This window comes from Megascapheus bottae, chromosome 8 (genome assembly GCF_031878675.1).
Source record: "Megascapheus bottae isolate mThoBot1 chromosome 8, mThoBot2.hap1, whole genome shotgun sequence".
NCBI lineage: Eukaryota > Metazoa > Chordata > Mammalia > Rodentia > Geomyidae > Megascapheus > Megascapheus bottae.
In genome coordinates, this window is record NC_143516.1 from 64,685,203 (window position 1) to 64,703,983 (window position 18,781).

Sequence of the window (18,781 nt, forward strand, 5' to 3'; positions counted from 1 at the left end):
AGAGGATCACAGTTCAAAACCAGCCCAGATACTAAAGTCCCTGAGACTCCAATTAACCACTAGAAAACTGAACGTTGTACTGTGGCTTAAGGGGCCTTGAGCTGAAGAGCTCAGGGACAGCGCCCAGGCCTAGAGTTCAAGCTCCAATACCAACATACACGATTAGTGAAAAGATTAAAATGTAGGATTCATGTAACGCAGGAAAGTGTCTCATAGAAGAGTACATCAGTAGTCTTAAAACTATATGAGCTCACTCTTCAAGAAAAAGAACTGTGAAGTCCACCAAAAGTAAGCAAAAAAAAAAAAAAAAGAAAATAATTGGTGTCAGTACTACTGAAAACAGGATAATTTTTTAATTTTCCATTGCTCTTTTTTTGTTATACATATGGCTTCTTTCTATTGCCGTTTTTTTTTTCTCTCTCTTTTAGTATACTTGACTAAGTTGAAACCATGAGCAATTTTTTTTTCCTCTGTAGAAGATTTGGTAGCAGCTGTTTGCACTAATAATTCTTGATCTGAACTATTGTACAGTTCTCAGTTGTGGTACTGAAGTTAATTAAGCCTTCATATATGCAGCTTGTATTTTCATTTTTCTCAGTTTCTCACTTCATAGTTGAGTGATTAGTAGTGATAGTTCTGTGAGTTGCACTCATTATAAATGATTGTGTTGAAGTGTTTGTATCAGGAAGGATATTAATACCACCTATTTTCTCGTAGGACTACAGAGACATCATTGATACTCCAATGGATTTTGCTACTGTTAGAGAAACTTTAGAGGCTGGGAATTATGAGTCACCAATGGAGTTATGTAAAGATGTCAGACTTATTTTTAGTAATTCTAAAGCATACACACCAAGCAAAAGATCAAGGGTATATAATTAAATTACTTATGTTCCATTAAAAGTATTTAAACAGCAAAAATTTAGTTAAAATTTAGCAAATTTAACTTTGTTATGTTACCATTAATGCTTATAAATAATTACTGTTCTTAATGTGGTATTGTTTATCTGAGATTGTGTAGAAATTTTCTTGACAATGTACTAGTGCCATCTGGGTTTAACTTGTCTAGCTTTTTCCACATTAATGGAAAGATGAAATTTTCTCAAAGTAAAATTATAAATAATATTTTATGTTTGGTTAGCCACATGAAACTTGATTAAAGCAATATGGTCCCTGTCAGTGAATTGAGAGCAATTTACATGCTCGGCATAGATAAGGATACAAACTAGGTTCAGACCCTCAGAGAAAGTTTTGTATAATAATTCACAGTAATAACACTTTATATGAGTCACCTGAATTCAGAGTTGCAGCTTACAAATCCTAAAGTAAACACAAAAGTAATTTAATTGTAAAAATAGTTTATTTTTCATTAGAAAGTATTTAACAAAAAAATACAAAAAGCAATACTCAGATTCTAAACCTTTTTAACACAGATATGTGGGGTTTTTCCTTTCATAGATTTACAGCATGAGTTTGCGTCTGTCGGCTTTCTTTGAAGAGCACATTAGTTCAGTTTTATCAGATTATAAATCTGCTCTTCGGTTTCATAAAAGAAATACCATAACGAAAAGGAGGAAGAAAAGAAACAGGAGCAGCTCTGTTTCCAGTAGTGCCACATCAAGGTGTGTAATTTCTTTTAAGTCACATTCACTGATCTATAACTTTTGTCATCTAAATAATAGAACTTGGTGGTTTTTAATACTTACTTTACTATTCCCTATATTGCAGAATGATATATTTGACATGCAAGTTCCTATGGTGTGGAGGATTTTTAATCTTTTAAACTAAAGCTTTACTAGTGTAAGTGCTTAAATTCAAACTGCTAAATCTGTACAGTAAAACAGCATTTTTAGGGTAGTGATGGCATCATGCTTCCTGTCATATAACAGCAGCATTTATGGCGATCCTTCACTAAATAATCACTTTCCAAAGGCTCACAACCATATGAAATTCACTACAAATCTCATATTTTAACATATTTCATAATAGTACAAATATTGAATCCAACAATATTGTAAAACTTTCTCATATCTACATTTAGTGCTGAGAATAACTAATAATATAATCTCTCTTACAGCCCTGAAAGAAAAAAAAGGAACTTAAAACCCCAGCTAAAGTCAGAAATCTCTACCTCTCCATTCTCTACACCTACACGATCAGTACCACCAAGGCATAATGCTGCTCAGATAAACGGCAAAACAGAATCTAGTTCTGCTGTTCGGACTAGAAGCAGCCGAGTGGTTGTAGACTCAGTTATCATTGAGCAACCATCAACTTCATCAGCCACAAAGACTGTAATTTCAAAACCTAATACATCTGCAATGCCAGCAAAAGCATGTAAGACTTAAAATTTCTAAGTTGAAGTGTGTGTGGCAGATTTTTTTTTAAGCTTTTAATTTGCTGTGGATTTTAGTAATCTGCAGGTCCTAGTTTTGCTTTCTTTATATTTTTCTTTTTTCAAATGTGTTTAATTTTTTTAAGTTCCAATTTAGGAGTGTCAGTGTAGAATAGTGCTTTAAAACAAAAACAAGACTGCCTAAATATAAATGTTGAAAATCAATGTCAGACATTTTCTTTTATTTTTTATTTGAAATGTCTTACTAGCTTTTAATCTTTTGTATATGTATATTTCAGTACTAGAGAATTCCGTGAAACATTCCAAAGCTTTGAATCCTCGTTTAAGTCCTGATCAATCCACATTTAGTCATGGCACTAGAAATAACTCCACAAAAGAAAACATGGAAAAGGAAAAGCCAGTCAAACGTAAAACAAAGTCATCTGTACTTTCAAAGGCTTCCTCCACTCTTTCAAAGTCATCAGTTATCAGTGATCCAGGTAATGTATTACTTTAACTATAATGTATTACTATAACTGTACATGATAGTCTCACCTGTAATTCCCAGTACCAGAAGCTACGTATCATGAGTTCAAGGTCTGCCTAGACTATGTAGTACATTCCAGACTAGCCTTAGCTGTTACAGTTGAGCTCCTGTCTCCATATAATAGTATTAAAGGTGCTACTTTTATCTTCCTAGATACTGTAGATCCTTCTTACAAATGAGGCTTTTGTTGGAAATTAGCCTCTATTCACTGTTTCCTCTTTATTCACTTTTTTATTTGTCTGTTTAAAACTCAGACTTTTTACATTGTTGATAAATAAATACAGTGATAAAGACAAAAACAATTCATACAGTGAGCTTCATTAAATTCTAATTTAACATTCTGATTTAAAGGCTTCAAATGTTATAATTAATTACTGACATTAAAGAAAACTAAAGAAGTACATCTTCAGAGGTTAAACTGGGCTTTGTTGATGCAGTGTAGCAATCATGATTTTTCTAAGACAAAAAAGTCATGTAGTAAATGGACCATAGATCACAAACTATATCACACAGCAGCTCATAGTATGGTAATTCATCACATTTGTCCATAGTTAATGCAAAAAGCCTATTTCTATTCAAGAATAAGAGACCTCCAGGTCTCTTAAAAATAGGTGTTTGTCTCCCAGATCCATTCCACATTGCTTTTGTCTCCGAAATATCTCTTAAATTCATTTTTACTGCCATGGCCTAAGTCCAGGCCCCACCATTTCTTGTTTCTACCTGTTCTTCTAGGTTTGCTTGCTGCTTTGCTCTTGCCTAGTCCATTTTCATGTTGTAGTAATGTGATAATTTCCTACACAGAATTCAGAATTTTAGTGTCTCAAAGATCCTCAAAGAATCTTTTGTTGCATGTATGAATTCTTATTTTAAGAGAATGGCATTAACACAAAATATTAGAAAGTTTCAAGGGACTCTTGGTCCTTGAAGCCAATCTGCAGAATTTCTATAGGAGTGTGTGGAATGAATGTTTAGAAGCCTTGTCAATGATAGAAATGTACAGCAAATACAGAATGCAGGCTGAGAGTGCTTGCGTACTATGCATGAAGACCTGGGTTTGATTCCTCAATGCCATACAGCGCGGAAGTGGTGTTGTGGCTCAAGTGGTAGAGCGCCAGCTTTGAGGAAAGCCCAAGGACAGTGCCCATGCTTTGAGTTCAAGCCCCAAGACTGGCCAAAAGTAAAAAAAAGAATGCAGAATTCTCGGGCAGTTCAAATACTATTTGTACAAAATACTTTGGGTTATGCTTACATTGAACCACCATCGTCCCTGCCTGTGTAACCATGAAGGAAAATCCACCCACCCACAATTAAATGAAAACTCAGAATGGAGGAACAAAGGACTTACTGGTGTATCTGTGGTACGATTATGATATTTCATGTGAAATGGTCATATATCATCTTTTTCCATTATAGGAAGGAAGGCAGTTCATCTTTACATACTGCAGATTTGTAATTGATCTTCTACGTTTCCTTTTATGTTTTTACGAAGCATAATGATTTTTTTCATCAAGTTATTTGTTAATTATTAAGGAGTTAGGACTAATGAAAGGGCAACTTCATTAAATAATTAAGAAAGAGCTGGGTGCCAATTGCCTGTAATCCTACCTATTCAGCAGGCTCTAAGGATTGCGGTTCCAAGCCAAATCTGGACAGGAATTCAGCAGGCTCTAAGGATTGCGGTTCCAAGCCAAATCTGGACAGGAAAGCCCTCAACATATTTAGCCAGTTAACCAACAAAAGATCAGAAGTGAGGCAGTGGCTCAAAATGGTAGAGTACTAGCTTGAGCCAAAAAGCTCATGGATAACACTTAGGCCCACAGTTCAATTCCCATGACCAGCAAAAAATAATAATTATAATTTAAACTGTGACTTATTTCTACTTTGTATGATATAAATTACTTCCTTAGATACCCTTCCAGATATGATACTTTACAATAGAGGAATAGGAGGGAGGGAGGAGTCTTTGTATATTCACAAAATTTAAAAACAGTTAGGGCCGGGAGTTTGGCGTAATGGCAGAGTGCTTGCCTAGCATGCACGAAGACCCAGGATTGATTCCTCGGCACCACATACATAGAAGAAAGTTGGAAGTGGTGCTGTGGCTCAAGGGTAGAGCTCTAGCTTTGAGAAAAGTCCAAGGACAGTGCTCAGGCCCTGAGTTCAAGCCCCACAACTAGTACACACACACACACAAAAGTAGACTTGCTGGATGCTGTGGCTCACACCTGTAATCCTAGCTGCTTACTCGGGAGGCTAAGATCTGAGGATCTTGGTTTAGCGTCAACCGGGTACTAAAGTCCATGAGACTCCACTTGACCAATAGAAAACCTGAAGTGGTGCTGTGGCTCAAGGGGTAAGGAGTAGGGTGGTAGAGGTAGCCTTGAGCTCAAGAGCTCAGGGACAGTATCCAGGCCCAGATTTTAAGTCCCATGACTGACAAAAAACCAAAACTTAGACCCTCAAAGCTCTATTCTTAAGACTGTACCCTTTATTGTAGTCATATTAAAAGGGGCATCAAATAAGAGCTAGGCAAATTGGAAAGTGCTGGCTAAAAAAACCTAGTATTAGCAAAGAAAAAACAAGTATTATTTCCGTTTTGTCTGTTACTCTTCCTCTTGTTGGTATTAGAAGTATTAATGTGATTATATTGAAATTAGCAGATTAACAGGTCATAAATTTTAGACTAAGATTTTTTTTCTATAATCCCATTGCTTAAAAGTAGCAATACAGAAAAAAAACAATACTAATAGTTACGATTAAACTAAGTTTATATCATCATTCTATGTAGTTAAAGGCTGTTATACGTTAGATATATAGTAAAGGCAGTAGGAATAAAAGGGATTCACTGATCATCAATTACAGTGTTGGCTTAGTCTCTTAAGACTTATTTTTCTGATGAGATTATTACTTCATTAAGTATCTTTCTTGAGTGATTCGAACCCACAAGTCTAGCTACAAAAGCATTGCATTTCAAAGCCAGCCTGGTCAGAAAAGTCCGTGAGACTTTTATCTTCAAAATAACCAACAAAAACAGGATTGGAGACATTGCTCAAGTAATAGAATGCCAGCTGAGCATTTAAGACCCTAATTCAAACACTAGTTACTACCAAGACATTTTTTTTAATGCTTCTCCCAACTTTTAGCTTTTTGTCAGTTATTTTTCTTGTTTTAGTCAAGTAAGTTGGATTATGTTCTCCTATTCTTATTGACTAGCTGGAGGGTCAGACAGAAAAGCTACTTCATGTGTCAAGTGTGCTGTTTTTACCTTTCAGGAGACTGTAAAAACAGTGCTCTGGTACCAGGAACCATTCAAGTAAATGGCCATGGGGGACATCCATCAAAGCTGGTGAAGAGAGGGCCTGGAAGGAAACCCAAGGCAGAAATGAATGCCAGTCGTGGCGAAATTATACACAAGAAAAGGGGTCGAAAACCCAAAAGGCTACAGTGTGCAAGGCCAGAAAATTCAGAGCAAAATAATATTCATCCAATTGGAGATGAAGTGGTTCCTTCTTCAACATGCAATTTTCTCTCTGAAAATAATATTGTTAAGGAGGATCTGTTACAGAAAAAGAGTCGTGGTGGCAGAAAACCCAAAAGGAAGATGAAAATACAAAAACTAGATTCTGATCTCACAGTTCCTACAAATGTTAAAGTACTTAGGAGAAGTAACAGGAAAAAGACAGATGACACTATAGAGGAGGAAGAAGAGGAGTTTGAAGAACTCAAAGGCTCTGAACCCCACATGAGAACTAGAAACCAAGGTCGAAGGACAGCTTTCTACAACGAAGATGACTCTGAAGAAGAGCAGAGGCAGCTGTTGTTTGAAGACACTTCTTTAACTTTTGGAACTTCCAGTAGAGGACGAGTCCGAAAGTTGACTGAAAAAGCAAAAGCTAATTTAATTGGTTGGTAACCTGAACCAAAACTATTTTACTTTGAAATCTATAAAGCAGGTACAGTTAAGGAATTGGTGGAAGTAAGGCTTCTGCTTCCTTGCTGCTGTGATGGACTAGGGAATGTTACCATTTGACTTACAAAAAAGTTTAGAAGACATTTCAACTTCTTTAAATGAAAGTATATACATATATATAAATATATACATATATATTTTAAATGTTTGCTATTTATTGCCCTTAGATAGATTATGCATTTCCACATTCATTTCACTCACTGTCTACAACGCAAGAAATATGAGACAGTTTTGCTACACTCAAAGGAGCATAATATTCCTAGTGATAGAGCATTTCATGAATTATTTTTGACCAAGCAAGGTACATTTTTATTGATACAGAAGTCATGGCTTCATGCTTCTAGGAAGACATGTTACTGAATAGCAGTAAATTAAGAAATGTGTTTCCTCTAAAGTAAAAATTCTCACCATTCAATATATTCAATACTACTCTTAAAAAGTTTAGTATCTAGAGGAAACTTCTGCTTTATTCCATTTCTGCCAAACTTAAGAGAAAGTGTACTGATGGAAAGGAAACATATCCACATTGGAAAACACTGACTGTCTAATTTTTCAGACCTTGATTCTTATCTATCACTCAATCTCTGTTTATTGTGCCAAAGACTGAGAATCAGTGCAGTGGAAAGCCTGTTTTTGACTGTCAGGACAGCATATGTGTTTCAATACTGGAAAGGCTATATATTCTAAAGAGCAAGTTATTAAAGAGTTATGCTGAGATATATCTTTTTTTTGTTTTGTTTTGGTACTAATAGAAAATTATGCACTGGTGGGTCCTTTGACAGAGATATCTTAGAGAAAATGTTTTTAAATGTTTAAAGGATTCAAGGAAGATACAGGAAAAAAGGTATGGGATTTGATGTTTACTTATTGATCTGGATTAATTTCTAAACTTCAGACGTGTCTGATAGGCTAAAATGACTGATTAAGAAACATGTCTCTGTATGTATATATATTGATCAATGGGTATAATTAAATATATATACAGACACATATACTATTACCCAGGTATAAATTGTTTTTTTTTTTTCTTTCAGGATTTTTTAGTGGTAGAATACAAATAATTTTAAATTGACATTTTTTATAGTTTAATTTTAAGAGGAAGATTGGTTATTTTCAATTATTAAAGGTTAAAGTAGGCCAAATCTCTTTTTATGCAATCATGTTTTATACAGTGGTCTCATTGCACATTGTGTTCTTTCTGCACTTTTTACGGAATCCTTATCACGCTGGTATGTCAATATACACCCTAAAGAAAAACTCCATTTAATGATTGTGCCTTGTATTCTATTATTTTTTGCATCATTAGTATAATTAAGTTGTCTATTGTAAATGATAACTATATGACTTAGGAGAATGTATTACTATATGTACTATATATACTGCTATGGAAAAGGAAAGCAGTTATTTATTTGTTTATGGTACAGTTATTTTATATCTTAAAACCAACATAAATACCATTTTATTGTTTAAAAATTAATGTCCATTTTTTAAACGTAATTAATGTAGTATTTTCTGAAGACTGATGGTACAAAAATATAACCAAAAATTGCAGATACTACATTTTTAAAAAGCAAGGATTGGGAAGGTATATATCGGCATGAATGATCCTGGTGCAGAAAAATAAAATCTTTAATTGAACCTTGGCAAAATACTTATATAATTATTTCTTCACTCATTTCTGATAAGGATAAATGTTAACTGTCATTTAGCTGAAGAATGAAAAATGATGCATTTGGGATTTTTTGTATCTAAATTTGTATAGAAATCCTCTTGTGACATTAAGTGAACCATTTTCCAGATCTTGACTGGATTGCTGTGATTTTGCAGTTGAAAAATAATTTCAAAAATTTTCAGGTTTTTTTTGTATATTTATTTTTTTCTAACAAATATATTCAAGTATATAATTCAGTAAACTCTTCATAATGCAGAAATGAATAATGGCTTTGTTGTATAGAAAAATTTCAGTTCTGAATATTAAAAATAATGTGTATGTTTGAAATTAAAGTCATTAAACTTATTTGTTGCTTTTGAAAGCAATCTATTTGAAATATGTAATTTCCTGATGTTATCTGCATTTTATTAGAAAAAAACATTAATACTCAAGTCCACTTTTTTATAACTGTCTATAGTTTTAAGTGTGTACAGAAAATAATGGAAGAGAATACACAGTCTTAGTGTGGAATATCTCTAGTAGGGTGTATGAAACTAGTTACAACTAGCAAAGAAGTGAGTATTCACCATCTTTCCTATAACAAGTAATTATATTCCTGTTCTAAAACACTGTATATTTATGACCTTATTTGGACATTTTCAGACACTGGTTTCTTAGTAAAGCAAAATTACTTGGATCATATTATTTGTAACTAACTGAAACTTTAAAATGTACTAGTAATACCAGATATATTTAGATTTTATATTTTTATAATTTAGCTTCTATAGATTGCAAAATTGAATTAAATTTAAATCCATCACTATATCCTTGTTTTGTTTTACCAGATGTGACAATAATATCATGTATGTACTCTTTATAGGCCAGAAGGAAATATTGACACTTGTCTTAGGTAAGCAATAAAAAGAAAATAAGTTTGCTGAAAGTTTCAGATAGATAACTTGTTATTTGCATGGGATATAGAAAGCTACTTCAATATTTCTAAGCATCAAATCATAATGTTGTTTCCTCTTCTCCAATGTTGTCGATCACTAAGTGAAATTTTGAAAATGAAAATGTTGCCACTGAGTGATTCCAATATTTAGTTGCTCAACCTTTGACAATAGGTAACATGTTAAAATTTATATTTTGCAATATAGTATAGCGTTGATCTATTTTCTGCATCTGTTTATGAACTAAAGACTTGGTGGCCTTGTTTCCATGGTTTCCATCAAACAAATTTAAAGACTTCTATGGCATTATTACAGACCTATCTTCCTGAACATCGACTATAAAACACAGTAAACAGAAAACTTCCTTCTCCAGAACCACCCTTTAACATTTTTATCTTGTTTGATGTTGATGTGAGCAACACTTAAAATATAACATGTGACTTGTAACCAGTTAGTGTTTCTGATCTTGCAGTTGTTACATACTTACAAATTTCTCTCACATGTACTCTGGAAGCAGTTTTGATTGTCAGCTTTCTATCTTAAGAAAGCAAATGTGTTATGAATGCTTTTGTTCACCTAAAATTTTTAGGTTTGAGTGGTTGATAGCACCAATGTTGTTGCTGATAACAGGGCTTTACATGTTCACCGTAGATGCGGGAGATAGGTTTAAAAATCATAATAGAAGAATTGATTTCCTCATTTCCCTCAGCTTATCTAGAAAATATATTTTTGTTTTGTTTTTGTTGTGGGACTTGAACTTAGACCTTGAATGTTGTCCCTGAATTCTTTTCACTCAAGGCTAGTGCTCCACCACTTTGAACTCCACTTCTGATTTTCTGGTGATTAATACCATGAGATAAGTATCTTAATGGATTTTGCTGTCCAGACTGGCTTTGAACTACAATCTTCAGATCTCAGGCTCCTGAGTAGCAAGAATTATAGGTTTGAGCCATCAGTGGTACCCAGCTAGAAAATAGTTTTATCAAATTAAAAATATGGTTGAACAGAAATTTATAGTTTGCAGACAATTTTGTTTTCGTTTTTTCACATCCACTTAATTCCCATAACTTCCAAGTGATTTGAGTTAAATTTACTAAGAAATATTTTCTTAATTGTACTAGGCAAGCACTGAATGTAATCTTGTAGTACATACGGTAGCCAGGAAAAAGTCAAATTATGACAAGATTTTAAGTACCACTTTGAGCACTATGGAGATAAAATCTGTACACACACAGAGCAACAGTGAGTAGAAAATCTGAGCTATAAATACATATATATATATATGCATATATGTTTGTACAGCTCTGTTTTGGGATACTTTTTTAATGCAGATAAAAGAATCAGGAAATTAACATTATATGGTACAAACCAAATACTTAGTGTGTGTCTTGAGTTTCTGCATTGGAGTTTCTAAGAAAGATGGTATATAGTACACAAGCATATAAGGCAGATGCACATGCTGGTTAAGGAATGCGTGTGTTGATTTTTTAGTGATAAAATGAGAAAATACAAAGTCACATTTTTGGACCATATTAAAACTGCAAGAAGACACATCTTACAAAAGATGTTTTAGGAAATTCCTGTCACAGGCCATTTAGACATGTAGAACGTAGCTCAGGTTTTTTTGTTGTTGTTTTTTAAGTACTTACCTAGAAGGTTAAAGTTGAAACTGACACATTTTCAAATTAAAATTATGCTTATTTTGTACAGAAAACAATGTTTAAAACCCAAGAAATCTGTTGTATGTATTAAGTAACAGTTACAAACAAGTTACTTGGCTTTACTGAGGTTTTGTTCTGTTCCTTCAGGACCTGGAGTACTATGCGAATACACAGCAGTCTCAACGCACTCGCAGTGCTCTTTCTTTTTGTACATATTGATTGGACCTTTCTTTACTGTTATGTGGACACTTTCTATGTTAGTTTTGATGCATAATTCTTTGAATCCTTTTATACAAACTAGAATGTATGTGTTAAGAATTCCTGTCCCTGCAATGTAGTAACTATAAACTTATTTTTAAATAAATAGAAAACTTGTTTTTCTAAGCCTTTGTGGAGTCTCATGATTTCTTGATACTTTTTGTTTGCTTTTTGGGGGCAGTGTATAAAGACTTATCCATAAATTCAGCAGGCAATTTGCAAAAGTGATATGCAGTTACATATGACTGGTTCACTGGACTTTGTTAGCATATTAAATTTAGTTCTTGAATATAGTAGTTTCATTCATACATGGTGGGAGGATAAAATACTTGTCTTTTTGTATCTTAAAGCAATGTATGGGTTAGATGCTCAGTAGTAGATGTGTTTCAAAGGAACACACATTTTTCTCAATTATATTTAGTTTCTGGGAAAAGTTAGAAGATTGATGAAAAGATATGCTTGCAGTTTTAGAAATTTCTTTTAAAGGGTACATTTTAAAAACTCTCTTTTGTGCTTGGAGTTTGGCCTAGTGGTAGAGTGCCTAGCATGCACAAAGACCCGGCCGGGTTCAATTCCTCAGTACCACATACACAGAAAAAAATGCCAGAACTGGTGCTGTGGCTCAAGTGGTAGAGCTCTAACCTTGAGAAAGCTCAACAACAGTGCCCAGGCTCTGAGTTCAAGGCCCAGGAGTGGGGGGAAAAAAAGTTGTTCCCTCCCTCCCATCCCCACCCATGAGTTGCTTGGTTCATTTGTACCTTCCACTGAATCTGTGTCCTCCCCCCGTATCTTCCCTTAAGTGTTCACTGTTAAGCACCACCTACAAGGTGAAGAATATGGAGTCATCTAAGACATTAAAAAGAGGTCTCTTGTTTCCTGATCTTTGGTATTATTTTCAGTACATATATCATTTTAAATACATATGAAGAGGTACTTGTTTGTTACAATTTGGTGCTTTTCTCCTAAGACTCCTCTTGGTCTCACTGCCTGTGTGTACCTTGAGGCCTATATGCTTTATCATCAAAGCTCATTGAGTTTTAAATCTAACATACGCATATTTGAGAACATGTGTCATGTATCTCTCTGATCTTGGGCTTACCTTGCTCAATATAATTGGTTCTAGTTTCATCCATTTCCCTGTGAGTGCCATTATTATATCCTTTCTAATGGCTATGTAAAAGGTATATTTTTTGGATCCATACATCTGTAGTGATATATCTGGGTTGTTTCCATATCTTGGCTGTTGTGAACAGTGCAGTAATGAACATGGATGTACAGCTATCCTTGACGTGTCCTGATTCATGTTGCTCAGGGGAGATACCCAGAAGTGCTGTGGCTGGGTCATAAGGAATGTCTTTGTTTACTTTTTTTGTGTGTGTGTGTGCCAGTTCTGGGCTTGAGCTCAAGGCCTGAGCACTGTCGTTGGACTTTCTCAAGGCTAGAGCTCTACCACTTGAGCCTCAGCCAGCACCATTTCCGGCTTTTTTCTATGTATGTGGTACCAAGGAATAGAATCCAGGTCTTCATGCATGCTAGGCAGTCACGCTACCACTAGCCCAAACTCCTGGCCAGTATGTTTACTTTTTTTTTAAGGAACCTCCAGACTGCTCTCCAGAGTGGTTGTACCAATTTATATTCCCACCAGCAGTGCAGTAAGTTCCTCCTCCAAATCCCTGCTAGCATTTGTTATCTGAATTCAGTTTTGTCCCATCTAACTGGAATAAGATGATATCTCAGGATTTAAGTGTGCATTTCTTTTACAGCCAGGGAAGATGAACATTTCCTTATGTGTATCTGCCATTTTTACCTCTTCTTAGTAAGAAGTCTCTCTTTAGCTCTCTTGTCCATTCAGTAATTGGTTTATTATGTTTGGGAGGAAATGATTTCTTCAGCGCCCTGAATATACTGGATATTAGGCCTTTGTCTGATGTATTGCTGGTAAACATCTTTTCCCAATTGGCCTTCTTTCTGGTTTTCAAACTTTGTTTAAATGTAGTCTCATTTGTTGAGTCTCCAATCTGAGCCTGTGGGGCTCTATCTATAATATAGTTTTATTGTCTCTTACTCTGTCTTGCAATAGTTTCATACTTTTGGGTGGTGTTTTCTACATACAGTTTTCTACATACAGTTTTCTACATACAGCTGCCCAGTTTTCCCAGCACCAGTAGTTAAAGAGGTTATGTTTTTCCATTGTATGACTTTGGATCCTTTGTCCAATATCAGATGGGTGTAAGTATGTTGTTTTATTTCTGGGTCTGCTAGTCTGTTCCATTGATCTTTGGGTCTATTGTACCAAGCTGCTTTTGTTATGGCTATATAGTAGAGCTTGAAATCTGGTATTATGCTACTACCTGCATTTCTGTTTTCACCTAGAATTGGCTCTTTTAGGTCTTCTGTTGTTCCCTGTGAACTTTTGGTTTTCCTATTTCACTAAAAAAAATCATTGGGATTTTAATAGGGATTGCATTGAATTTGTATATCACTTTTGGCAGCCTGGTCATTTTCACAATATCCATGAAGAGGGAAGGTTTTTCCATTTCCTGGTGTTTTCTTTCTTTGTTCAGGTTTTTATAATTTTCACTAAATAAATCCTTTACATCTGTGGTTAGGTAGTTTATTCTTTGAGGCTATTGCAAATTAGCCTATTGATTTTGAGTGTCCTCTCTTTTTTTCATTAATCTTGCAAGAGGTCTGTCAATTTCATTATTTTAAACAAAATAGTTTTTTGTTTCACTAATTTTATGCCTATTTTATAGTTCTATCTCATTGATTTCTGCCCTAATTTTTATCTCTCTCCATCTAGATTTACATTTTTGTTGCTTTTTCTAGCACTTCAAATTCCATCATGAGATTTACTTGAGCTGCTTCTGTTTTCTTTATGTGTGGGCTTAGGGCTATGAACTTTCCCCTCCACACTGCCTTTGCTGTGTCCCAGAGGGTCCATCGTGATATATTTTTTTTTTTCATTGAGTTGTAAGAACTTTCTAATTTCTTCTGTGAACCAGGTGTTAATCAGTAATGTGCTTTCAGCTTCCATGTATTTGAGTAATTCCTGCAGTATACTTAGTTGTTAAGAACTCATTTAATTCCCCTATGGTCAGTTAGGATACAGTAGATTATATCAATCCTGTTGTATTTCTATGAACTATGACATGATCTATTTTGAAGAATGTTCCGTGGCCTGCTGAGAACGTGTATTGGGTCATTGTTGGGTTGCAAACTGTAGATATCTGTTAAGTCCATTTGAGATATAGTGTCATCTAATTCAGGGGCTTCTTTGCCTATCCTTTGTTTGGTTGGCCTGTCTTTTGGTGAAAAATGTGGTGTCAAAACCTCCACTTGAATATATTTTGTTCTGTAAGTCTGAGAGTATTTAACATATTTAGGTGTTCCATTGTTTGGTGCATATATATTGACAGTTGTGATGTTGTCTTCATTGTCTTTTTGTTTTCTGGTTATGAGGCTTGAACTCAGGGCCTGGGTGCTGTTCCTGAGCCTCTTTTTGCTCAAAGCTAGCACTCTGCCACTTGAGCCACAGCACACCACTTGGGCTTTTTCTGTTTATGTGGTGCTGAGGAATCGAACCCAGGGCTTCATGCATACTAGGCAAGCACTCTACCACTAAGCCACATTCTCAGACCCTTCCTTGTCTTTTTGTACTGATTTTAGTATTTTATCAGATATCAGTATGGGTACAACTGCCTTCTTGCTGGGTGCATTTGCATGGAAGATCCTTATGCATCTCTTCACTTGATGTTTGGTTTTATCTTTGGTTGTCAATTGGGTCTCTTGGAGACACATCTTGTTTTCTAATCCAATATGCAGTTCCTTTTCTTTTGACTGGGGGAGTTGAGTCTGTTAATGGTTATGGTCGTGCCATTTCATTGCTTTTCTGTATTTTGTTTCTTTACCTATGCTTACTAAATTGATCTAGTGAGTTCTGTCTGCTGTGATTCCCTAATTTTGGTTGTTTTCATTAGATAATATGATAATATTGCTCCTTTCAGTTTTTTTTGAAGTACTGTTTTAGTGTTCTGAAATTCCTTTTTTTTTTTTTTTTTTGTCATGAAAGGTTTTAGCCTCACTGTAAAGGGTAAATGATAGCTTCTCTGGGTTTATCAGTTTGGATTGGCACTTGTTCTTCTTAGCCTGCATAGATCCTTTCCAGGCTCTCCTCACATTGAGAGTTTGTGTGGAGAGCTCCACAGGGATTCTGATTTTTCTTTCCATTGTAATCTAGGCCCTACTTTGATTTTGCAGCATATTTTAGTGAGGTATATGCTATATCTAGTTTTGTCTGCATCTTTTGGAAGTGTTGCAATTCCTTTGGTGGTTCTTTTTGTGCTCTTGAAATTGCTTTTGCATCTCCTCTTTTTGCATCTCCCCTTTTAGTTCTTCGGCAAGTTCTGTCATTTGTTTGGTGGTTCTCTTGTCCTCCATTTCTTCCACTCTTATGGGTGTTCTTTCCTGGATTGCTGCTGGCTTTTGGGTTTGGTTTGTTGTCTTGATTGCTCATGAATCCTGTAATCTTTCATTGTGTGATTTACATGTTTGGGTTTAGGGACTGTCAGGGCCATGGCCTAAGGCTTGCCTGTTGGTTCCCATCAGGTGGCAGCCTTCTCTTGTCCCAGGCTGGTTCACACTGGGAAGCCTGTCCCAAACCGGTGCCTGTGCATTGTTTCAGCTCAGGCTAGCTGAAAGGATCTCAGCTGGTCTGCAGTGTGACTGGGAAGGTTGGATTCGGGCTTCCAGAATAGATAGGCATTGGTTTCAGAAGGCTAGGCTCCCAAGGGTGCACAGAGGTCCTTTTGTTTTTTTCGATACATATATATATAAGTGTATAGAGGAGTTAGTTATATTTGCCAGATAGAAGGCGCATTACTTCTCATACATTGACACCCCCTCTCATGTTTTTGTGCAGAGGTTTTGTTAAGTGTCTTGGCCCCAGGTTGGTTCTCTCCTGAGGTTGATTCCTGTGATTCTCTGCTTGTTCTCTGTTCATTTATTTGTTATTGTCGATCTTTGGGGAAACTGTGTGTTGGGACCCCAACTGTATTTGGTTGAAGAAAGCTAGGGTGAGTCCCTGTTGTTTTGGTATCATCTCCAACTCTCCCAAAAGTACATATTTAGCATTCTTAGAATCCCCAATTTTAATATGAATAAAACTAGATAAGAAATAATGCTTTGGTGGGTTATTAAAGTTAAGCACATGACAACTTAGTTTGTGCTGTTTTCATTTTTTCCTAAGGAGCTGTGTTTAAATGATTAAATTTCTCATTGGGAGGTAGATAACAATTCACAGGTACATTTTTCTTCCCACTATATCTAGTACATGTGTGGAACTGGCCAAGAAAAACCGTGTTTAACAACTACTTTTTACTGATTCCCCTTTTGTTACCACATAATCGTGTCCAACTTTCTTAGTATTTGATAAAAATACCATAAGACTAAAAATCAACAAAATAGACTATTTTAGAGAAAACAATAGTGTAAGCTTTTCTACCTGGTTAGTTACACCTGTAAGTAACAGAAAAATGAAAAGTCCCCTACTGGGAGTTAGAAAATGAGTCAGTCATAGATTAAAGGGGTCATGCAAAGGGGTTTCACTGTATAGAGTACATATACAATGTATTTTGATCAAATTTACTGGGTTTTTTTGCCATTCTTTTTTTTATTGTAATTAGTAAAAGGATTACATATTTGCCAGATAGAAGGTGCATTAATTCACATACATTGATACCCTTTCACATGTCTTGGTACCCATTTCCCTACCCCCCCCACCCCCCACCCCTCTTGGTTTTCCCCCCTTCCCTATCAAATTTCAAATATCCAAATACAAATAAATTCAATATATCAGATAACAAAGTGAGATACTATACCAATATGAGATAACCAAGGGACAGCAAAGGAGATGAGAGACAACATAGTACATTAAGGACAACAATCATTCATTATATGGCTTTTGTTTCAATATCCTGGAGGTCCTTTCAATTAACTTCACATTATATGGCCTTATGTATCAAGATTTTGCTCTATTGCAGATCTCTGCTAGTAGAGCCCAAGGTTTCTACTGATTATGACAAATGAGGGAAACCATTGAGCCTAAGTTCCTTTGAGTCTGGCTTACTTCACTTAATATGATTTTTTCTAAGTCCATTTCCTAACAAATGGGGTGATGTCATTCTTTCTGACAGCAGCATAGAATTCCATTGTGTACAAATACCACAACTTGTTGATCCACTCATCAACTCAGGGACATCTAGGTTGGTTCCATATCTTTGCTATGGGGAATAGTGCTGCAATGAACATTGTTGTGCTAGTGGATTTAGTATGTCTTTGTTTCTGGATGGTTGGGTAAATGCCAAGTAGTGGAATTGCTGGGTCATAGGGGAGTTCTATGTTTAGCCTTTTGAGGCACTGCCACACTGCTTTCCATAGTGGTTGAATGAGTTTGCACTCCAACAGTGTAGTAGTGATCCCTCCTGGCCACATCCCCTCCAGCATCTGTTGTTATTCGTTTTCCTGATCCTGGCCATTCTAACTGGAGTGAGGTGGAATCTTAGAGTTGTTTTGATTTGCATTTCTTTTATGACCAGAGATGTTGAGCATTTCTTCATGTGTCTATAGGCCATTTTTGTTTCTTCTTCAGAGAAGACTCTGTTTAAGTCTTTGGCCCATCTTTTAATGGGATGGTTGTTACTGTGGAGATTAGTTTTGGATTGATTCAATTTTTTGAGCTGTTGATATATTTTAGATATGAGGCCTTTGTCCATTGTATGGTTGGTGAAGATCTCCTACTCTGTAGGCTTCCTAATTAATTTACTAGCTATGTCCTTTGCCATACAAAAGCTCTGCAGTTTAATGCAGTCCCACTTATCCAGTCTTTCTCTGATTTGTTGTGATTCTTGGTCCTTATTAAGAAAGTTTCGACCTGTGCCAAGGAGGCCTAGTGTATCTCCTATTCCTTCCTGTAAAGTTTTCAGTGTGTCAGCCTTTACCTCCAGGTCTTTGATCCATTTGGAGTTAATTCTAGTGCAAGGTGACAAAGAAGGATCCAACTTTAGTGCGGGTGCTCCACGGTGGTGGGGAGTCTTTCACTCCCCTCGGGTCTCCGCTGCCGCCTGTGTTCTGCGTCTGGGTTCTGCTGCTTGCTGTCTGGTTCCGCGTCTGGGTTCCGCTGCTTCCGCCGTTCGCTGGCCCGGTTCTGTGCTGGTTTCTGCAGCCGTTGGGCTCCCAGCCTGGCGCCCTCCACTGCTGCCGCTTTTCGTGGATTAGATCCGGGCCCGCCGCCACTTTCCCAGCGTGGAGCTGGCACCCGCTCAAGCCGCTTTTCGCGGCTTGGTCGGGCGCCAGCTGCCACTTTTCGAGGCTTTCTGCGGCTTTCGCGGCTTGGATCCAGCGGCAAGAGG

At 36.1% G+C, this 18,781-nt stretch overlaps 1 protein-coding gene across 1 annotated transcript in view; it reads left to right on the top strand.

Moving 5' to 3' along the window:
- The window catches only part of Phip (PHIP subunit of CUL4-Ring ligase complex), a 99,100-nt gene extending 87,632 nt beyond the window's left edge, over positions 1-11,468 (top strand). Inside the window, exons 36-41 of the mRNA XM_090338536.1 lie at positions 718-870; positions 1,459-1,622; positions 2,078-2,337; positions 2,635-2,835; positions 6,155-9,413; positions 11,262-11,468. Coding sequence (XP_090194662.1) covers positions 718-870; positions 1,459-1,622; positions 2,078-2,337; positions 2,635-2,835; positions 6,155-6,795 — 1,419 coding nt within the window. The 3' untranslated portion in view covers positions 6,796-9,413; positions 11,262-11,468. The remainder of the gene's footprint in view (positions 1-717; positions 871-1,458; positions 1,623-2,077; positions 2,338-2,634; positions 2,836-6,154; positions 9,414-11,261) is intronic.
- The last annotated feature ends 7,313 nt before the right edge of the window (positions 11,469-18,781 follow it).